Source organism: Jaculus jaculus, chromosome 7, assembly GCF_020740685.1.
Source record: "Jaculus jaculus isolate mJacJac1 chromosome 7, mJacJac1.mat.Y.cur, whole genome shotgun sequence".
NCBI lineage: Eukaryota > Metazoa > Chordata > Mammalia > Rodentia > Dipodidae > Jaculus > Jaculus jaculus.
The window spans coordinates 86,722,221-86,745,802 of NC_059108.1; the positions used below are offsets into that span (position 1 = coordinate 86,722,221).

Consider the following 23,582-nt stretch of genomic DNA (forward strand, 5'->3'; position numbering starts at 1 on the left):
ACTTTATGTGAGGACAGTCGAAAATTAGATCCCTTCCTCTCCCCACTCCTCTTTCCGTGGGGGGAGGGGGCACTTGTCAGCCGAGAGGAGCGGGGCCCACCCCAGTGCAGGCGTCCTGAGCGCCGGCGGGCACGCACGAGCGGCCGCCCGAGAGCCCTTCTTCCCAGATGAATTCTCATAGTGTCACCGACGCGCGCAGGCCCGATCGATACTGGATGGCAGACGCGCTCCCGCCGTCAAGTGTAGGCACAGGCCGGTGGATTTAGCCGCCCTGCCGCTCCGTCGCAGCTTCTCATCGGCTCAATACGAGCCGAGGACGTTAACCCGTTCCAGGACGGACTCCACCCCGGCACCCCCACGTCGTCGCCGCTGTCCTCCGCAGCGCCTCGCGCGGGCCCGGGGAGAGGGGCTCGCCGGCGGTCCCCGGGGGCAGCGACGCGGAGTGCCCCGTTCCCTCCCCAGCGCACCTCCCCTCAGGGCCCTGGCCCGCGTGGGCGCCCCCGAGGGCGCGGTCGGGCCGGCAGGGACGCGCTCGCCGCCCGTGCGCCCCGCCGGACGCAAGCCCCGCCCCGGGACCCGCTCCCACTCGGGATTGGTTCTTGCCGCCCGAGGGGCCGGCCCCGCAGCCCCGGCGTCGCAGCTATAAAGGCAGCCCGGGGCATGCCCGCCCAGGCCCAGCGGTGAGCTCTGGGGCTCGCCCGTGTGCGCTGACCCTCGACCCCCGAGGCGCCCGGCACGGCTAACTCCACCATGCCGCGAGGCTTCCTGGTGAAGCGAACTAAGCGCCCGGGCGGTTCTTACCGAGCGCGCCTCGCCGAGCGCCTCTGCCCCGGGCCGGGTCCGCAGGAGGCGCCGCCCGTTTCCGCCGAGGCTCCCGGCGGCCCCCCGACCCGGGCCGAGCGGGCAGCGCCCCCAGACCACGAGGAGCCGGGCGAGGGGCGGATGACGGCGCCGGCGGCCCAGGAACCGTCGGGGTCGCCCTGTCGGGAGGCTGGGGTGAGCTTGGGAGCGGGCGGCCGGGAAAGCGCCGAATGGCGGGCCAGTGACACGGAGGGTCCCGGGCCCAGCCCTGCCAAGCCGGCGGGCACGGAGCTGCGCCAGGCGTTCCTGGAGCGCTGCCTCAGTTCGCCGGTCTCCGCCGAGTCCTTCCCCGGGGGTGCCGCCGCCCTGGCCACTTTCTCCTGCTCCGCGGCGCCGGGGGCCGCCGCGACCTCGGGGGAACAGTTCTTGCTGCCGTTCCGGGCGCCGCTCCCGGAGCCCGCGCTGCACCTGGAGCCCGCGCCGCTCTCGGCCACCCTGCACGGCCTCAAGCGGGCCGCCGAGCGCCGCGCCAAGCCGCCTCCGGGGTGCGCGTCTGGACCCGTGGCCGCGGGGCTCAAGAAGCCCAAGGCCATGAGGAAGTTGAGCTTTGCGGATGAGGTGACCACGTCCCCGGTCCTAGGCCTGAAGATCAAGGAGGAGGAGCCCGGTGCGCCGTCCCGGGTCCCAGGGGCCAGCCGTACTCCGCTGGGGGAGTTCATCTGCCAGCTGTGCAAGGAGCAGTACGCAGACCCCTTTGCCCTGGCCCAGCACCGCTGCTCCCGCATCGTGCGGGTCGAATACCGCTGTCCCGAGTGCGACAAGGTCTTCAGTTGCCCAGCCAACCTCGCCTCCCATCGCCGCTGGCACAAGCCGCGTCCCGCGGCTCCGAGCGCCGCCGCCGCCGCCGCCGCCTCCTCGGGCTCTACCGCCGCCGGGGACGGGAAGCAGCGTCCCCCGTCGTCTGCGTCCGCCTCGGACCCCCGGCCCATCGCCGCCTTCCTGGCCGAGGGGAAGGAGAACAGCCGGGCAGCAGAGCGGACTGCGGATCAGCACCCACGGGCCCGGGACAGCTCCGCGGAGAATCAGCACCGGGACAGCGCCCCGCTCCACCGGCTTCAAGGGCTCGCGCACTCCGAGCCTCCGCAACCACCGGCCCCCTACCCCGAGATGGTGTTGGGATGCCGGGTGCCCGGGCCAGGCAATGCCACCGGTGCTGGGGCGTCCGAGATCTTTGTGTGCCCATACTGCCACAAAAAGTTTCGTCGCCAAGCCTACCTGCGGAAGCACCTGGGCACTCACGAGGCGGGCTCAGCTCGCGCGCTAGCCCCCGGCTTCCGCTCGGAGCGCGCGGCTCCGCTGGCCTTCGCCTGCCCGCTGTGCGGGGCGCACTTCCCGTCCGCGGATATCCGAGAGAAGCACCGGCTGTGGCACGCCGTTCGCGAGGAGCTGCTACTGCCGGCCTTGGCGGGGGCTCCTTCGGAAGCGCCAGGCCCCGGAGGGGCATCTGATGGAAGTGCTCAGCAGATTTTCTCGTGCAAGCACTGCCCGTCTACCTTTTTCAGCTCCCCAGGGCTGACCCGACACATCAATAAGTGCCACCCCTCAGAAAGCCGGCAAGTGCTGCTGCTGCAGATGCCGCTTCGGCCTGGCTGCTAAGGGCTGAGGCCAGGAAGCTGTCGAGGTTGGCCTGGGCAAAACCAGACCATGGAAATCTCTGTAGTACTTTGTTCAGCTTGCAGGTTCTTTCCTTCCCAAGCAAAATTCCTCCTAAAACTTCCCCCAGCAAAGTTCCGCCAGGGGAGCAGACAGCGAGATGTAAAACCCTTCTCTAGAGCAGGTATGTAAATGGTATAAACATTCACGACCCAAGACTGTCAGCATTAAGTCTTTCTCAGTTCCCCACTTAAGATAGGATTTCCCCCTCAAAACTCTGGAGTCCCTAATGAATCCTATATGATTTGTAATTCCTATGGAAAGTCGCAGTGAACGCATGCATGTCTCAACGTCTACAACTGGCTCTACTCAAAGTGGTAGTTACCAAGGTCTTTCTCTTGCCATCACAGGCACTTATGTACTTTCTGCCTCAATAGGGTCAGATTTCTTGCCTTGTATATTCTGTGAATTAAGTTACGTGACTGGTGCCAAACTCATGGGGTAGGGGGAGGGAGGAGATTCAAGACCTGTGTTCATAGGCAGGAAATTTAAGAGGATGTTTGCTGCTTTGGGGTATGGTGATATGAGAATCGCCCTGTAACTTTTCTCAACTTTATGTAACAGTGGATTTTAAAATCAGATCTTGGAGGTGGGAGGACACTACTTACTGGGAAGGAGTGGCTATGCCCTCTGAGTTCTCCAGTTATTCTGTGTGCAGCATTCAGGAAGAGCTACTTTCCGTTTGCCTCCACATAGCTCTTTGGAAATATAAACCTCATTTCCTGAAGTATAACTTATATTCACTTTATTTAGTGCTTATGCTGTAAATCTCATGATGTATATATGAAATTGTTCAACTTCAGGAAGATGTTAATACGTATAAAACATATTGAACTGAATGGATAATATTCTATTCTTTTTTTTCAGGAGCAAATTTTAAATTTCTTTTATAAACTACATTCATTGTACATTCTGTATTTATTCTTTAAAAGCCAGTGTTTGGGATCTTGACAGAGCTCTGCCTAACAAATAGCTGAGCCTGTAAAATGATTACCACCAAATAAATGTACAGATATGGTCCCTTGTTTGGTTCTGTTTGTCATAAGAAGTGGTTGAACACAGATTTTAAAAGTCAGTTCTTATCTTTCCAACGCCAGTATTACTTACGATCTTAATGATCCATTTAGAATCAAAGGCAGGGATATCATAGTTTTCAAATGAATACAGTGGTGTAGGAATGCAATGGGGAATTGGCCTTTGAGGTCTAGTTGCAGGCTGATGCTATGGAAAGAGTATGAACTGTTTCTAAATCTAAGAAACACATTCCCAACAAGGCATCAGAAAATAGATCTCAAGTATTATCTTAAAAACTACTCAAGAGGGTTATCTGAAGATGACAAAAATTATACCAATGATGCTAATTAATTTTAATTGTCCAAGTTGCCATTTTCAGTCCATTCTGTTCCCTTTTATCCATCCATTAGAAACATGTAAGTATTCAGTCATTCTCTTCCCTATAATCCATCCCTTAGACACATGGAAGCATTCAGTTTGATTTTCCTTGAATGATTTGGCTGGAAGAAATCTACACTGTTTAATCTTGCTTCCAGACTTTTAATCCAGGTTTTAAAAAATACACTTTCATAGGATTTAAAGTTTTGCAAAAACACGGAAGTGCACACAAACTCTACAAAAGTGTTTTAGAAAAAAAATATGGTAGTTTTATTATTGAAAGTATACCATGAAACAGTGTGAAACATGAGACAGATAAGTGGCTCCTTTAACCAAATGCACTGGGTGAAGTTTCTGGCCAACATTTATCAAGGTGCAAGATTTCCTGCATTTGTAATGACTATGGTAGGGTCTCTGAGAAACATGCTGGGATGGAATTTACAGTATTTTCACAAATAGTTAAGATAACCTTCCCACTAATCACACAGCCCTGCTTTTTATATCTGAAATAGAAGACGAATCATGGTCATAAAGTGAGAATATTTTAATTGTTTTATTAAATACTGTGTCATCTTTTTATTCTAATACAAATCTGCAGATACTACATGAATGCAGATACATAATTTATAATCTGTGGTTTGCCAGTATGACGTATTTACACATGCAATTGGTATCAATGTCATGCTACTTTTCCCTAGGAGATTCCCATTCAAAACAAAAGTGAGCAGCTTGTCTATTATAGGAAAGCACTTTTGAGGTGGAATGTGTACTAATCTGCATCTGCAAGTTCAGTACTAATCATATTGCATTTAATTTAGACTCCTGGGACATGTGCCCTGTTTTTTCAATAATATACATAATTTGAGTTAAACATTGTATCCGAAAAGCTTTTTTTTTTTCCCCCTTCTCCTTCCACCTTCTTTTTGGTACTTAATGAAGTACAGAGACATACCAGGGTCTACCAGTCAATTATAAAGGACCACAGTCACAAAGCAGCATTTAGCAGTGCTGCCACTTCCAAAGCAGAACATTAAAAACCGTCTGGAAGCTAAGCAGAGATCAAAGATCAGCAGTGATTTTTTTTCTAGTTATTTATTTGTGTTGTGTCATCATTTGTACAGCCAAGAAATGAGACATGCCTTGGGAAGAAAAAGTTAATGCTAAAACAATTTCAGTTGGAATCTAAGGATGCTACACAGGCATTTGAGTGTCGTATTTTTGTAACATAAATAATCTCTACACATCTTGTGTAATTAACAGACCTGTAACTTTTGCTCTAACTTTATAAATGTTTAAATTAATTTTACAGTTGTAGGGTTGGGGGTAGCTCAATAGTAGAGTGCTTGTCTAGCACACTAAAGACCCTGGACTCCATCCCCAGCACCACAAAAAAAGAGGTTTACATTTGTAAAAAATATATATGTATATATATTTATTGAGCCATAAAGATGAAGTTAGGCACAATAAATAACATGAAACTATCTGTCCAATCATATATTGGCTCAACATTAATCATGTAATTAAAGATACTTAGACATAATTATCTAGTAAGGTAAAGAGTGTAGAATAAAACTCTACCCCTCAAAATATGGCAGCTTGGAGTGTTGGGGGAACTGAACTAATAAATAGTCCAAATTTAAAACAGTAAGTTACAACTTCTCTCAAGTCCAGTGTAAATATACAGGTAAGAACATGCATGCTGTGGCAGACATGGAGGCCTGTTAACCATTACATTACACATGTAATGGTTAACACTACATCAGTGCGCAGGCGCTACTGCTGATCACTGCCGGCTGCTGGCTGCTGGTCTCCTAGGATTTATTGGCTGAGCCAGAGGAACGACGCAGCTTCATGGACATGCGGCTTTTGCTAGTTCGAGGAGACATGGGAGAGGCCAAGTCAGCCCCATCTACCTGTGGTGCTGAGGGAGCTTCACTGGGTAGAATCTCTGGGTAGGAGCCTGTAGGAAAGAGCAAGAACATTACTTTAATTGTCCACTTTTCAGCCCACAAGGAATAACCTTCCTGCAACTAATCTGGAGCAAGGATCCCAACCCTAGTGAAGTCTTTAGAGGTAAAAACAAGACCCACACTTACTTGCTACAGCAGCCTGCTGATTAGTTTACAACCCACCAATCTAGAGGCTCATGTAATCACACTTGAGAAAGCGCCAGTCATCACCTCCAGAGCTGGGACCCTGGACAATGTAGTGGGAAGCAAAAATCTTTGGGCCAGCATGATGGGGATCCAAAGCACCATGGCATGCAGAGAAGAGCCTGAGAAGCAGGGAAGAAGAGCAGTGCTATCTCTAGGGCCAGAGGGGCCAGCAAAGGGCCTTCATTGCTCAAACTGGAAGCAAACCACCCAATACCCTCCATAGTTAAGTCCCAATGAGGAGACATTACACATGCTAGGTACTTAAGTAGGGTTTTAGAAGGAAAAGAAACAACTAGGGAGAGAAGAGAACTTCTCATCTGAAAAAAAACTCAGTTGAAAAACTGATCTTTTAAAATATCTTAATTTCAACATAAGAAATACCTTTATGTTTATTACTTTAAACTGCCATAGTTATAATCTACAGTAATAATCAGTCGAATGAGTAGATACAGAATTTAATTTAAAGAATAATTTCTTTGAGGTGGTGACTCACTCTAGCCAAAACTAATCTGGAACTCACTCTGTAGCCCAGGCTGGCCTTGATCTCACAGCAATCCTCCTATCTCAGCCTCCTGAGTATTGGGACTAAAGGCATATGCAACCATGTGGGGCACAGATACAGAATTTAAAAATAAGCAAAACACACTTAAATAAGGAAATCTGCTATGTCTTTTACAAATCAGTCTTTTACCGCTACACTTATTTCTATGAATTATGATTCTTCAATATATAACTCCATAAAGCCTTAAATATTTGAAGCTCCTAAATAATTTCTGAACAAATGAGTAAGACATTAAAAAGAAAAGCTTCTTCTTGGGCTAGAGAGATGGCTTAGCGGTTAAGCGCTTGCCTGTGAAGCCTAAGGACCCCAGTTTGAGGCACGATTCCCCAGGACCCATGTTAGCCAGATGCACAAGGGGTGCACATGTCTGGAGTTCATTTGCAGTGGCTGGTGGCTCTGGTGTGCCCATTTTCTCTCTCTCTCTCTGTCTGTCACTTTCAAATAAATAAATAAAAAATAAACAAAAAATTATTTTTTAGAAAAAAAGCTTCTCAAAAAAGAGGCCACCAGGAGCTTGAGAGATGGATCTGTGATTAAGACACATGCCTGCAAAACCTAATGACTCAGGTTCAATTTCCCAGTACCTACATAAAACCAGATGTACAAAGCGCATGCATCTGGAATTTGTTTGCAGTGGCTGGAGGCCCTGATGTGCCCATTTTCTCTGTCTCTTCTATCTCTCTCTGCTTGCAAATAAATAAATTAAAACATTTTACAAAAAAGAGGAAATGTATATGTAGAATAAAAATAATTTAAATTCTGTATGTTTTAAGCCACTTTCAACTTTAAATGTTTATGTGTGTTGTCAATGAACAAGTAAAAACATCAGGTTTAAGACTAAAATTTGTGTTTCTCCTTACTTTGTAGGGAGACTTTGGATATATTTACTAGCCAATGAAGTACCTCACTGACACTTCTGAGGTATAAATAATGATACCATAGGTCTGGAGAGATGGCTTAGCAGTTAAAGTGCTTACCTGCAATGCCTAATATGACCAGGGTTCTATTCCCCAGTACCCAGGTAAAGCTAGATGCATGGTGGCACATGCTTCTGAAGTTTGCAGCATTTTGAGGCCCTAGTGTACCCATTCTGTCTGTCTGTCTCTCTTCTATCTCTCTGTGCTTGCAAATAAATAAAATAAAAAAAATAAGGCTGAAAATATGGCTTAGTGGTTAAGGCGTTTGCCTGCAAAACCAAAGGACCCAGGATTGGTTCCCCAGGACCCACATAAGCCAGATGCACAAGGTGGCACATGTGTATGGAATTCGCTTGAAGTGGCTGGAGCTCCTGGTGTGCCCATTTTCTCTTTCTCTCTGTCAAATAAATAAAATATTTTATTAAAAAATAAAAAAAATAATTTACACCAGCACTTCCTTATAATGAAACACTTGAGCTTACATTGAAATTATAACAACTATGAGATTCCACCTTACCCCAATAAGGATAGCAAACATCAAAAAATCAAATGAAAATAAATGCTGGCAAGGATGTGGAGAAGTAGGAACACTCATCCACTGTTGGTGGGAATGTAGGATGGTACAACCACTTTGGAAAGCAATATGGAGACTCCTGAAAAAGCTGACTACAAAGGTACCAACAGACCCAGTTATTCCCTTACTGGGCATCTACCCTAAAACCTTCAAACCACAGAACAGAGAGATTTGCTCAACCATGTTTGTAGCGACTCAATTTGTAATAGCTAAAAGCTGGAATCAACCTAGATGTCCATCACTAGAAGAATGGATAACTAAGATGTGGTATATCTACACAATGGAATTCTATATAGCAGCAAGAAAAAAATGACACAGTGAAATTTGGGGGAAAATGATTGAACCTGGAACAGATCATTCTCAGTGAATTTACCCAATCACATAAAAAAAAAATCACCTCATAGTCTCACTCATCTACAGCACCTAACCTGAATCTACCCTTATATACCCAGCAAGCATCTCATGGACTAGACACTAGGATGTATGGGGAGGGAGGGAAGGGCATCGCATCGAAGGGGTGGGAAACACAAATCTAGACCCAAATGGCAATGGTACGACAAAATTCTACTTCCTAAAAGGCAGACCAAATGGCTGAACCTTCACCAGGCCCTTACAAGGAACACCTGAACCACAAGACACCAGAGAGGGTATGATGAAGACTAACCTTAATCTTCATCTTCCCTCCTTCCTGCTCCCTCTCCCTTCCTCTCTCTCTCTCTTCATTCTAACTCTTGTATATTAGTTATCTTTTTCTTCCTTCTCTTAGTGGGCACTGGCCTGTAACTCCCAGTACCAGCACGTGGCTATCATCCACAATGAGCTTTTGATCAGAGAGACCTACAAGGTTCCCTAAAAGACAGGCAGATTTCTGTCAGAGTACTTGATGACCCACCAAAGGTTAGTGGTAAGACCCTACTGCTGAAGACACTTATGTGGTTGACATGTAAAATGGAACAGCATGGCTGGAAGTTGGAAGAGAGTCAGTCCCCAGTCAGCGCGTTTAGTGCCAGAAGGTGCTACATGGGTGACTGGGGGAAAATGACCAAGTTCCGTCCAAGAAACTCATGGTCTAACCTACTTAGCAGCAAATAACCTGGTGTGATGCCCACACAAGTGCAATAGTGGCACACAGCCATGGTGGGGAACCAACTGCTCTTGATTTGGCTGATTCCCTCAGTGGTATGGGACCTATAGCTGGAGCTGGGAAACAAGTCAGAACTATATCCAAACATAAGCCCACTCTCTAGGATCAAGCTACCATCAATTATGGGCTACAAGAGGGCCTACACCTATTAAATTCTCTATAAAAACTAAGGGTTATCTCATTTTTCCTGGTGCTAACCTACTCTCCATTGGAGAATCTGCTTCTCTTTTTCAGACAGATGTAGAAACTAAGAAAAATTGGTGAAACAAGCAAGAGTGCTGTTTTCCTGATGAACCAGATACCAACACAAGGGGGAAGGAGATAAACACAGAGAAAAATCAATTCCTACCAAATCAAAGAGCCAGAGGCCCCCAATACCTCATCACCAAAGCAGACCAAAAATGAACCCAACATGGCTCAGGGAAATTTTGTGGAAGAGGGGCCGGAAAGAATGTCAGAGCCACATGTTGGGTTATGATATGCAGAGACATTTATCTTACCCATAACTGTGGGCTAACTCCACAATGCATGACCCATATACCTCAACAAGGAGGCGCCAAGGGGAAGGGGTAGGTCACAGATGAGCCTAATAATAATGGTACCAAACTGACTGTATTTACTGAATACAAAACTATTTAATTAAAAAAATAAAAAATAAAAAAATTTAGAAAAAAGAAATTGTATTTATAAGAAAAATCAAAAATGTTCTATAAGGAGTGCAGATCCTATTAAGGTATCTTGCAAATGTATTTGTTCAAAATACTTCAAAGTATCTTTAAAGGGCATATGTTAAAATTATAATTAGGAACAAATACGTATTGCTAAGGAAAAATATCTTGTCACAAGTAATCTATATTAATTGCCTTCCTTCTCAAAGTAACTTCTCTAACATCTTCCTTTCTTTTTCTTATAAATTGAAAAAGTATTTATTTGCAAGCAGAGAGAGGTAGAGAGAAGAGAGACATAGAGAATGGGTACACTACTACAAATGAGCTCCAGACACATGAACCACTTTGCGTGTCTGGCTTTATGTGGGTACTGGAAAATTGAATTCAGGTTGCCAGGCTTTGCAGGCAAGTGTCTTAACCAGTGAGCCATCTCTTCAGCCCAACATTTTTTCTTTCTAAGATGAGTCTGGCCTATAAAATGAAGGAGGATTTTCTTTTTTCAATTTTATTCTTCCCAAAGATCTGAAATGGTTCATTGTAGAGCCCACTGGAAAGATCTAGAGAAGAATGAACCTGTGGCCCATTCAGGGAAGCCCTGCAGATGAAATGGCAGGCAGGAGGAAGGTAAGAAGCAGTGGCTAACGCTTTTCCAGCAATGCAGCTTATTCCCGGCCATCAAGAGAGCTCTTCCCATGGCTGTTTACCTTGAGATGGCCAATGTTTTCTAGTGGAGGTTTTGGAAGGAAGAGAACTATCACTGCATTTCTTTCTTTGTTGTTAATGAAGAAATGGAGTAGCGAGCGAGCAGAAGTGAAAGAACAAAAAGAAGATAGATAACAGACATGAGAGAGACAGTGCAGATTTTACAGGTATTAACCAAGGAGCTGAATAACCAGATTTTTAGTATGAAATATAATTAGGCATGCAATGGGTTAGAGTGATGTTTCACAATGGTCAAGGCTTTGTATATTCAAGTGTAATACTTACCGGCTAACAAAACAAGTTCAAATAGGAAAAAAGAAGAAAAAAAAGTATATGAGAGATTCTTTAAACATCTACCTTCTATGTCATTCACTGTACTGATGATATGATATCTTACTACCCAGTCAGAAAATCTCTAGAGATAAACTGTCTAATAAGGGAGCTATAGCCACATTAAAATCATTTAAATTTCGAATAATTAAAAATGTAGTTCCCCAATACGGAGGCCATATTCATGCACTGTGTTTAGTTGCTAGTATACTGGATAGAGCAGATATATAACATTCCCATCACCACAGAAAGCTTTATTGGAACTACCTTAGAACGGCATGCCAAACTGAAAAGAGTATTGCCCTCATTGAATTCTTTTTAAATATATTTATTTGTTCTGTGTGTGCTCCAGGGTTTCTTGGTGCTGTAAATGAATGTTAGATGCTTGTACCACTTTTTGCATCTGTCTTTACATAGGTGCTGGGGAACAGAACCCAGGCCACCAGGCTTGATAAGCAAGCATCTTTAACCACTGAGCCATCTCTCCAGCCCCTCATTTAATTCTTTATGGAAGCAAACTTCTATGCAAACTTATTGCATGACCATTTTATCCACTTCCACTTCAAATTTTCTTCCTTAACCATACTCATTCCTAAAATCTTTTCCTCTCACAACATTTAATACTGTGCTTTTCAGATGTCTGGGTGCATATCCTGCTTTCCTATTTAGAAAATATATATTTTCCTCAAAATTGGCCATTCTCCCATGTTGTTCTTGTCTTCAGAGTGAATTCCCCTTTAGCCAACTGACAGTCAGATTTAAGTGTGTGAAGTGGTTATCACACTCACACTTCAGCAAATGATACTGGGTATGTACTCAATTAATATACAAAATTCTATAAACAACTTATAGCAGGAAGATTTCACGTTAGAATTGAAAAGAATATAGTCATACTTACATTTTTCTATCATACTCTGTTCTTCATATTGATTTCACTATATGAGTCAGAGAATACTGACTTAAATTACTTCTAGTATTACTGTATCTTCAAGGGTAAGTTTAGAAAGTACCTACAGATGCTTGCTATGTTTGCTTGTAAGGTGTTTTACAGGGCTCACACACTTAACACTGTCTACATTTTGATAGCATATTAAATTGCTATATTACATCCTAACTACATTAAGTTATAAATAACATGAAGACTATGACTGGCTCTACACACATTACAAAAACAGATTTAATGGATTTTAATTCATTGTAGTTTGATTTGTATTATTTGCTGACAAGCATGACCAGTATAAACCAACTAGTTATTGGGCAAGAATAGCCTTTAAAAATATTGTAGGGCTAGAGAGATGGCTTAGCAGTTAAGCGCTTGCCTGTGAAGCCTGAGGACCCTGGTTCGAGGCTCGATTCCCCAGGACCCACGTTAGCCAGATGCATAAGGGGGTGCATGTGTTTGGAGTTCGTTTGCAGTGGCTGGAGGCCCTGGTGTGTCCATTCTCTCTCTCTATCTGCCTCTTTCTCTGTCTGCTGCTCTCAAATAAATAAATAAAAATATTGTAACTCTGGGGGCCAAGTGGTTAGAAGTGATTGCTTGTAAAGCCTGCTAGCAGGGTTCAGTTCTCTAGCTACCTATGTAAAGCCAACCCCCAAAAGTGGCACAGGTGTCTAGTGTTCCATTTGTAGTGGCAAGAGGCCTTGGTGCACCCACATATACAAATTTGAAAATATTTAGTTTGAAAGCAACTTCAATTAATATGGAACTAAGAGATAATGTGAATATGTTAGAAAAAACATGGGATTAGGCACTTCTAGATTAAATGCCAGGTCTCTCACCTTATTAGCTTTTTGATCTTGGGCAAGTTGACTTGAAATATTTTCTTAATTTAACTTAAAATTTTATTTAAGACAGAGAGAAAAAGGGGGAGAGAGAGAGACAGATACACACACACTGTATGGGTGTGCTAGGGTCTCCTGCTACTGTAAACAAACTCCATATGCATGCACCACTTTCTGCATTTGGCTTTACATGGCTACGAGGGAATTGAACTTGGACCATCAGGTGTTGTAATCAAGTGCCTTTAACTGATGAGCTATCTATACAGCCCACTGAGACATTTTCTTACGTGTAAAATGAAGACAACAGTTATCTTGCCAAGTGGTTAGGATTAATGACTTCATATACAAACATCTGGCCTGCAATAAATAAATGTAGCTATACAATAGAGCTACTAAAGAGCAAAGGTGAAGCTGCATCAGAACAGCTAAGGATTAGAAAGGAAGGGAAGAAACTAGAACTAATCACCTATTAAATATATTTATTCAATTGTAAATAACATAACAGATACTTAGGTTAATTTTGGGGAGATAAAGGATTTATCCTGTTATGTGGATAGAGCTATAAAATAGAACTTCAAGGCTGTTACTGAAACGAACTTACTACTTTATGTGCTCAAAGGAGTGATGAATGATTGGGACTATCACAAATACAGCACTGATTTGTCATAGAGAAAATAACACATTCTTTAAAACAGAGTAGTATAGAAATACAGGCAAACAGGTAGTTTTCTTTTAAGATATTCAAGACCTACTGTTACTACTGTGATCAGAAGAGAAACTACTGTAAACTTAGAAAAAATCCAGGTAAGCAAGAAAATGGGGTAGATAGAATAATGAGTCTATGTGGATATAAATGGCAGAACTACCATTTAAATCCAGATCAGTGTAGTTTCAAAGTGCATATTTCTCCCCTGATAGTCTTAAAATCTATCTTTTTTTGGTGTGTGTGTGTGTGTGTGTGTGTGTGTGTGTGTGTGTGTATTCATGTGTATGTGTGAATGTAGGTGTGCATGTGCCATGGTGCTAGTGTGGTCAGAAGACAACTTTTAGGTGCCAGTCCTCACCCTTTACTTCATTTGAGGCAGTCTCTTGTTCATGATTTGTCTTTTCCAGACTAGCTTGTCCACAAGGTCTGCTCAATTCTCCCAGTTCTGTTTTCCAGCTTGCCATAGGAATACTGAGACTACAGCAGCCTGCAACAGCTTCTGGCTTTTTTAAAATTAAAAAAAATTATTTTGTTTGAGGCAAGGTTTCACTCTAGCCCAGGCTGACTTGGAATTGACTCTGTAATTCCAGATTGGCCTTGAGCTCATGGTGATCCGCCTACCTCTGCCTCCTTAGTGTTAAAATTAAAGGCGTGTGCCACCATGCCTGGCTAGCTTCTGGAGTTTTTAATGTTGGTCTCTGGATCTGAACTCAGGTCCTCACATTTGTATGGCAAATGCTTTATCCACTAAGCCATCTCCTCAGCCTAAAAGTCTCTCTCTCTTTTTTTTAAAAGAATTTTCAATGAGTAGGAAAAGTTGGGCCTTAAAAATCTGTAACAATTTCTAAGTTGTAAACTTGACAGGTACCAGGTAATTTCTCCTGTCGTCTTCTATCAATAGCAAGAAGAGGAGGAAGACAGACTAACCTGGCAACTATAAGACATTCAAGAACTACTATTTCTGTAAGTATAGTAAAAGGCAAAAACATCTATATAATGTGTCTGAAGTCAGACAGGCTTAGGTTGGGTTATTAGGATCACCAAGTGTGAGGTGATTTGGGTGAAGTTTCTTTCATTTAAAAAAAAAATTTCTAAGCTGCCATGAAGACCAAACAGATGGAGTTGTGTCTGGCTCAGCAACTGCTCAATTATTATTTTAAGAACAAATACTTTGTATGCAAATGGATGCTCTAAGTAGAAACTAAATCTAGTAATTATTATTACCAATTATGTTATTTTGTATTTTATATTATCTGACTATTAGTAACATGAAATCCAAATTTCCAAGTTCAAGGTACCAGAACATATTTGACTGCTTATCATTACAAACTAATCTACTGACAAGTTTGAGCAGGAATCTTAATCTATAAGCTTATGCTATGTATTGAAGGGAAATTTTTTCCTATTAGCATTTGTGAATAATATTTAGTATTTACCTAATAACTGTCTTCTAAGGGGGGGGTTGAGTATTTTCTTTCATATCACTTTAATATTTGGGAAGGGACAAAAGTTTAAAATAACTTTTTAAAAAATTACCCAAAGCAATGGCTACATTTGATGATTCATCCCACTAAAAGATTCAGAAAGATCTGAGTCATAAATTCTAATTTACTTATATACAGTTATATTCATTTTGTGAATTAATAACAAGTCTGAGGTTAGAATGAAGGTAGATGTTATTCTAGGTTTTCCAAGTAAATAGGTTATTTCTAATTTTGATGGCATCTAAAACAGTTGAATCATTCTTATAATATTCATTTAAATAGATAGCTAGACATTTTGTAAAGGTAATATAAAAAGTGCTGTAGAGCTGGAGAGATAGCACAGTGGTTAAGACACCTGCCTGCAAAGCCGAACAAACTGGTTCCATTCCCCAGGACCCACGTAAGCCAGATGTACAAAGTGGCACATGCATCAGGAGTCTGTTTACAGCAGTTGGAGGCCCTGTTGTGCAACCCCCCTCTGTATCTGTTTGCAAATAAATGAAATAGTTTTAAATAGTACTTTTATATATAAATATATGTGTATGTGCATAGTCATACATAAATATGCATATACATTTATAAAAAATTAAATATGATTCAAGTTTCCTAATTATTACAAAACTAAAACTTTAATCTGCTGAAAAATAACTAAAAGCAGGCTGGAGGGATGGCTTAGCAGTTGAGGCATTTTCCTGAAAAGCCAAAGGACCCAGGTTCTATTCCCCAGGACCCCCATTAGCCAGATGCACAAGGGGGTGCACAAATCTGGAGTTCATTTGCAGTGGCTGGAGGCCCTGGTGCACCCATTCTCTCCTTCTCTCTCTCTTGCTTTCCTTCTCTTCCTCTTTCTCTGTCAGATAAATAACTATATTAAAAATGTAATATTAAAAATAACTAAAAGGAAGGCTCTGGCTCTATTAGAATAATACAATATTACAATTAATTTTGTTTTATTACACAATAAGCATTCAAAAATATTTATGGTTGATACAGTAAAAAAACACACAATACTAGAAGTTATGACTGTGAATGCTGAAACTGAGAAAGATAAACCAAAATATGTTTATTGTACACTTTCAGCAAAATAGGATTCTACTTCTTAATGGTATTCTATAATTTTTTATTATAAAAAACAGGAAAATGAAAAAAAGCAACATTAGGAAAAATATGAACATTTTTGAACTACTACTGTATCTAGCTAGGAAGAGGGGGTGATTTCATTTTAGTGTTTACAGTTTGAAAACAGGTGCTGTATATATCAAAGTTTTGTTGCTTTTTTCCATATACATGCCTGATAAAGGTAAAACAATTTTCCTGTAATTTTTTTAGAAAAAGTACAAGAAAAATCTAATAATATTTTAATGTAGTTAAGGAAGATCAACAAAGTGTGACATCACAATATTTCCCTCAATGACCTTAGGGATAAAAATAATTTCCCTTAAGTATCAGTCTAGTACCACAGACAGTACATTTTGAGAAAATACAGTTATGCAATTTATGGATCAATTATGGTACACCAAAATCTTTCACATCTATTTGAGTTGTATTAAAAAATCTTTTTGGACTTAAATGTCATCAATGCTGGTACATAACTGTTAACCAGGAACTAAGTTTTGGATCATCTTGATCCAAATTGTAAACACACAGACACACAGTTTTATAATATTAGGGACTGAATTCACCTTCAGCTCTGAGCTTGCTAAACATGCACTGTACCACTGAGCAATTCATCAAGAAAATAGTTTTCTATACTATTGCACTGAATCTAAATATGTAGTAGTGTTGCCTAGGAAGAATGTAATCATACTGGCATTTCTTAAAAATTTAATTTTAAATGATTACTAGCATTAATATTACTTTATACATAGGACATATAAAATTGATTCCCAATTGCAATTAATCCATTTTCTCAATGGGGCAAACAAACTTTATATTAAAAAACTGAAAAATGAACCTAGCTATATGTGGTGGTACATGTCTATAATCCCAACATTTAGGAGGCAGATGTAGGAGAGTTGCAGGTTCAAGAGTAGCCTGGGCTACATTTTTGAGACTTCTGTCTCAAAATGAAATCCAATAAATCCCATACTATTACAGCAGCTTTGTCAACTAGAAGTCAGATACAAATTGCTATCGTAGGGCTTAGTTTATAGCTTCTCTCTCCCAGTTTGACTTCAAGCCTTAAAGATAGCTCTGCATGGATGGGAAATATGACAGAAAAATGAGGCTCTTCAGTAAACTGAAGAAAAAAATTATGTTTCCAATATGTTTTGGCACTGTGGTGCATATTTCGTTTTTATTTTATTGTATTTAAACTGAGTACCATTCTGATAGAAAATTTAGCCACAACTATTAATGCCTATAGAAGTGTATTTAGTAATGCTGCCATAAGTTATTCATAGGTAAACACACTCTTTTGAAAATTAAGGGTGCATGTCGTTAATGGTTCTTAAAGGTAGACAGCTTAAGAATAAACTGAAAAATGTTACAGTACAATATTAGGCTTATGTTGATATCTCCACTTTGTTTTACTATTTAGATAATCATGTCTTACTTTAATAACTTTCAGAATAAATTAATAAGAACACTGATACATTACAAATGAAGCCAACCGAGCCTCGGCTAGTTGCCATAACATTCACTGTTTGGTGTCTTAGGGATTAGGATACCACTTACTTCCCATACAACATCCCTGGCAAAATATAGAAGATAATATGCAAGATATGGAAAGGACATTAAGATGACAAATAGGAAAGACTGTAGCTGGTAGACGTCTACAACATGAAAACTGAATAGCCTTTATAAGAGAAAAGAAATGCTAGTCCAAATGTGATCTATCAGTATTTTTCAGTTGTGAAATTTGTGACTTGGTTATAAAATCCACAAACTGTTACTCATATCTACTCTAATACTGTGTGCTATTCTTACTCGATAGTCTGCGCTGTTAAACAATGACAGGGCCAAGTATGCTTAAGGAGTTTCTGTTTTGTTATTCATTAATTTACCTTTAATACCTTATTTTACACTTAATACCAGTCTAGTTTTAGGTAGTGCCAATCTATTAAAGGGAATCTTTCAATCTTTTTTTCAAAAGACTGAACCTCCCATTACATGATTTTCTTTTTGCTACATCTTTTATGTTAGTTGAAAGGGATCTATGCTTTTTGGTATTTTTCTGATGACAAAGTAATGATATAACAATAAAGGAAGTTTTCACTCTATTATTTTCCATTATTGAAACCCTAGTTGAGAATTACAAAATATTTTTTTCTCAAATAGATTAGGTTAAAAATGAACACTGGGCTTATGAAACTTATTTGATATAAAGAAAACTTAGTTTACTATGATGAAGGTCCTACTATACCCTCCTTTCCTGCTTGCCTTGGACACCATCATAATACTCTGTATTTCAGGTGCCTCATACAATACAAGGCACACAGAGAAAAGACATTCAATGAATTAAGATATCTAGTAACAATCCAATGCATTGAAAAAAATACAAGACACACCACTTCAATTCCATAGCACTATGTTTTCATGCTGAGAAACAAACAAAATGGTCACTCTAACAAAGTTTCACTAGTTCCATTCAAATCCCTACTATTAGTTATTTTAATCCCCAAACCATGTTAGTGTTTCATGCAGACCCAGGTAGTTAGTATAATTTTGGAAAAAAAATCTAGTTATAATTTTTGAAATGTTTAGTATGAACCAGGGCAGTGTTAAGTTTGTTTACTGTCTGGGTTACAAGTGAAGAGCTTGCTTGTTTTGAAGAAAGGAGATGGGAGAAGAACAGAGGATGTTCTAGTTGACACTTTGTCTTACCTTCAGATAAACAGAACTGATATTTAATGATCTAAAGAGGGAAAATAAAATAAATGAAACAATCACAAGGAGTGCAAGATATTACAGAAAAGGAAGGCCACGAGTCATTTATTTTTGTTTTTTACTGATTTCTTTAAAATTAGTTAATTTTATTAATGCAGTACCCTCTTAACAGTCTTCATTATAATATAATTTGATATATTAAGGACTAAATCTAGAACAGTTTAGCTTTATTTGTAAAATTAGAGATGATGAAGTAATATTGTTGGCCATAAAATTTGATCCTCTAGAGTTGAGAGAACATGCCCAACTTGTGTTCCTTACTCCAGATACTTTAGAATGATCCCATGAAATAAAGAATTATTGACTATGAGCTCAAATAAAATGTGGTACATGTACTTTTAAGATTATTACATTTTTAAGGAACACATATTTAGATAAAAGAAAATACACATCAAATTTACAGACCAAATTCATATAGTGATGAAAAATATATTTCAATGATTAGAATTTTATTCAACCAGGATTTTAAAACAAAAGGGTATTGCATTTCAGGTTCTAGTGATGAGTAACCACTGCTTGCTTTTAATCTTACCTGCATCAGAAGGCAAATGATGACAGGGAGCTGGAGCGAAAACCTGTGCTGCAAAATCTTCAAATGTTGTTGGTTCTAAGTGGTGTTGGACAATTGTCTGCAGGTACCGTGCTCTCTCCTCATAGCTGGTTTCCTTCTGTTAAGGGGGAACTTAAACACTGGAAGGAATGGACCTCATAAAAAAGAACTACTGTGATTACTAATCCTTACTTCTTAATACTTCATTCACTATTGTCACATATGGCTAAAAGTATGTCTTTTTAATAAAGTGTAAAAATGCATTTCTTAATAGAAGTTCATTTCTCAAATCACTATAAAGATAGCTTAACAGGGAGATGTTTATTAAAAATGCTTATAATACTAAACTATTATTAGAACAGTTTAAGAAAGGATTAAACTGTGAGCAGGTCAGCCCAGACTGTTCTTATCCTGTTAACCAGCTTTGATCTTCAGATTTACTCTCAAAAGCCATGCAATAAATATTATACTATTGCTTAATATACTATGTCCAAAATTCTATATTTTTCACTTGTAGGACATATTGTGAAAAATTCCTGCATATCTTCGTTTTCTAAAATCCCTATATTTTCTCACCAATTGTTCTCATTTTGAATGGCAGACTACTGTTGTTATAATCCCTGAATAACTCCATGCAGTTAGGATAAATGCATCGCTGAATCTGTGTGTCAGGAAAAAAGACCTAGTCAATTATAACATTGAAACAAGCAGGAATATTTGCAAAGAGTCCACAGGATTCCTAAGTTCTGACCAACAAAGCATCTACAGGGCACTGACACTGACAGAAAAATACTGTACTTCCTTTCACCACATTTTCTTCTCTGATATTATTGACAAGCAACCAGTACCTTGAAGTGTTGTTACCTTTGAACAACCCACTCCAGGCTTCCTGTTTCAGCAGGTCTGATTGTGCTGTTAGCACAGAAAGGGCGAGAAAGAGAGAGAATATTTCTGTTGTTCACGAAAGCAACTATGGAAATGGCTGTCAAAATGTAGAGCAGCAGGCAGCAACATACAATTATCAGGAGAAACTGGCATGCTGACTTCATGTCGTACTGCTCCTGAACTGAGAAATCACCCAGCCTTTCTTCTACAAGTTTTAAAAGTTTTCCTGTTGTACTCGATATGCTATGTTAACATTTCAATAAAGACACTAAAAAATATGCATAAGACATTTAAATAGGGATAGTGAAAAATTGCCTATTGGTTCATCTTTTTCCACTGAATTTTTTTTCTAAAAGTCATCTTAATATTTCCTTCTTAAAATTTCTTATTCTCCATTTTGTAAATCATGATTACACAGTTCAAGAAATTATAGATCAAGTCTATAACTCAGATAGGAAAAATAATTTGGAAGCTAATTTAAAATGATAATTCAATGGGAGACACCATGGCCAGTTACATTTACAAAGTTTATCAAGAAGTGGCCATAAGCCTACAAGTCAGAGGTAAGACTCTGCACATTCATGATACACTTGACTTTTTTTTTTTAATGGCCTGTGCATTATCTTTTTGTATTGCAATCTATTTTATGCATCAAAACTGAAATAACCAGAATTCTGACTCCTTACAATTCATTACTTTCAATTCTGTACACTGTGGTTGAACTTCAAAAGAATTACTTCTGACATGGGTAGCAACAGGACAAGATGCTATATTACAATGAGTGGTGGTAAGGAAGGATTTAATGGAAGGATAACAGAAATTTTAGTCCAATTTAACATAGAAAAGTAATATAGAGCACTTTTAAGAAGGTATATGGTTATAAATGGGAGAGGATGAAACTGATGGTTCAATCTAAATAATACCACATATCTCACAACTTGTTGGAAAGTACTTTTTTCATTGGGGGAGATTCACAGCTGCCGAATTTTCTGCAGTTAATAGAGTCCTTTGATTCACAGCAGTGCCCCTTGTACAAAAAATACTGGCCTTTGTGTATTACCAGAAACTAATTTTCTATTTGGCTGAAAAGGGAAAAATGGGGTTATTGCTTCTCCCTCCTACAGAGCTTTTCATTATGCCTGATGCACTCAACTTCTAAGCTCTTCTGAGAAAAAAAAATAACTGAAGAGGCAAGAGGTAGAAAAATGAGCTTGTTAGCACATTAGAAGTGAAGTATCTTGGTGGGCCCTAGAAATTCCCAGTGGTGTGTTAACTTATCACTCTATGCATGCTGGCACTGATAGTCTCCCAATTGATCACTCTCTTTTCGCACCAAAGGTGCTGCCAGGAAGCAAAGGCTGAAGGCCCACAGGAGAACAGTCTGCTATCAAAACAAGCTGTTTTTAAAAGTCTGCTTGAATGGGTAAAACGCTTCATGAAAAGTAGGGTGGAGACACCTACCTGCTTTGAAAATGCTCTACTTTCAGTGGGCCTATAAATGAAATATTTTACCTTATCTTATTATATTTAGAGTTTACATAAAACTAGGTAGAAAAAGCAAATGTTAATATTTGCAAAACAGGGAGGATGTAGTAACTATAGTAAATTTATCAAAGTAAGAAAACAATTAACTAAATTATACATTTTTTGAAGAATAATCAATTTTGCTATATCCCAATACACAGCTGCACAAAACTAATTTTTCTAGATATGTAACATCTTCATTTTATGTAAAAATTATATAAATACACGACATATTTAACTAGTAAGATTCATTTTCATTAACATAAACAATACTTCCTGAAGCAAATTTTCAGTTTAAGTTTGCAAGAAAGAGTAAAAGAAAATAGCCACTAATGATTGATATTAATTTTATTTTATTTTTTTTGAGGTAGTCTTGCTCTCACCCAGGCTGACCTGGAATTCACTATGCAGTCTCAGGGTGGCCTTGAACTCACAGAGATCCTTCTACCTCTGCCTCCTAAGTGCTAGGAAATGACTGATTTTTAAGTGAAAAAAACTGTAGCATTCATCATGTATTAGCATAGGCTAACACCTGAAGTTTCCTTTTTAATAGGTTAACTTCAGAAAACCTTGAAAATAACTTTAGTCAAAGTAACTCACCTTCTAAAAACTAAATAGTCTTTGTAATTCTCCAAGTTTGACATAGCCCAATTAAACAAATGTTAAAACTAACCAAGTAAATCTATAGTACATATACTTTTCCATTTTTCACCACAGAAAATATCTCATTAGAAGATCTGATCAACTCTAAGTACTTCTGCCACAGTCCCAGGTCCACAATGAGGCACTTTTATGACTACGATGATTATAAAGTTCCAGAGAGTGCTCTTAGCATTGTAATTGTACCAGCATCAAAAGTGGTTAATTCCTGTATCTCTTCACAATAGCTTGGATACTTTATTCCTTAAAAGCAGTTCTCTAGGGCAGAGTTATTACTACGTATAAATTGAGTGGCGTCCACAAACCCAGTGGCTAGCAACCAGAGGACAGCTCAAGCTGAATTCCTGCTACAACAGAGTGCTGCCAATGGCACTGCAATAGAAAACCAAATTGAGGAAGATGATAAAAAGATGGGGGGAAACTAACAAAAACTCACAAGAAAAATTTTAAGTAGATATTGAAGTTGAATTCATAAGGTTATTTGTTGTAAGTTTAAAAATATTCAAGCCACAATTAATCTAAAAATTTCATAAGGGACACACTGGTAGGAATCTTTAATACAGAGTAGCCAAAGGGAAAAGAATAACACACAGGTGCTGCAATCACAGCAATATAATTATCCACTAATCCTCCTTCCCTCTACTTTCTGCAAAAGCAGAAAAGGGGAAGGAATATTACAATTCTAAAAATAATGAAGGCAACTAGACATGTTCTGTTACAAGGAAGCAGTTTAAATCTAATCTGAACTTCATTAATATTAACATTATTAGACATTTTATGTAATTACTTTTAATTTTAAATTTCAAGACAGACTGGTAAGAAACACAGGCCCAATTTCAGGTGGGTCCTGGAAAGATAAGTATGAATTGTTTTCCATTGAGTATCTGTATGTTAAATGGAATACTAATGCCTACTTCATATTTCATTAATGGGTTAAAGAATATTACAACCAGGCTGGAGAAATGAATGGCTTATCAGTTAAGGTGTTTGCCTGTGAAGCCAAAGGACCAGGTTCAATTTCCTAGGACCCACGTTAAGCCAGATGCACAAGATGGCACATGCGTCTGGAGTTCATTTGTAGTGGCTTAAGGCCCTGGTGTGCCCATTCTGTCTGTCTCTCTCAAATAAGTTCTTGTACTGTGCT

General features: G+C 40.1%; 2 protein-coding genes across 9 annotated transcripts in view; one reads left to right on the forward strand and one right to left on the reverse strand.

Annotated features, from left to right (window-relative positions):
• Positions 1-750: 750 nt before the first annotated feature.
• On the forward strand, positions 751-3,322 carry Insm2 (INSM transcriptional repressor 2). Its single transcript, XM_004649120.2, has one exon. The coding sequence runs from the start codon at positions 751-753 to the stop codon at positions 2,455-2,457; it is 1,707 nt and encodes a 568-aa protein (XP_004649177.2). The 3' UTR covers positions 2,458-3,322.
• Positions 3,323-4,439: 1,117 nt separating this feature from the next.
• Positions 4,440-23,582, reverse strand: part of Ralgapa1 (Ral GTPase activating protein catalytic subunit alpha 1) — a 271,828-nt gene continuing 252,685 nt past the window's right edge. For 4 of the 8 annotated variants that reach the window (XM_045155393.1, XM_045155389.1, XM_045155392.1 and 1 more), the window contains 3 exons: positions 19,352-19,476; positions 10,915-10,917; positions 4,440-5,866 (listed from right to left, as the gene is read on the reverse strand). In XM_045155393.1, coding sequence (XP_045011328.1) covers positions 5,718-5,866; positions 10,915-10,917; positions 19,352-19,476 — 277 coding nt within the window. In that variant the 3' untranslated portion in view covers positions 4,440-5,717. Of the gene's footprint in view, positions 5,867-10,914; positions 10,918-18,756; positions 18,788-19,351; positions 19,477-23,582 lie in introns of all 8 variants that reach the window. The other 4 variants (XM_045155394.1, XM_045155387.1, XM_045155391.1 and 1 more) reach the window with 3 other exon arrangements.

Bases quoted from the DNA above. Each gene is read 5' to 3' on its own strand.
- Insm2 (XM_004649120.2), top strand. From the start codon at position 751: ATGCCGCGAGGCTTCCTGGTGAAGCGAACTAAGCGCCCGGGCGGTTCT.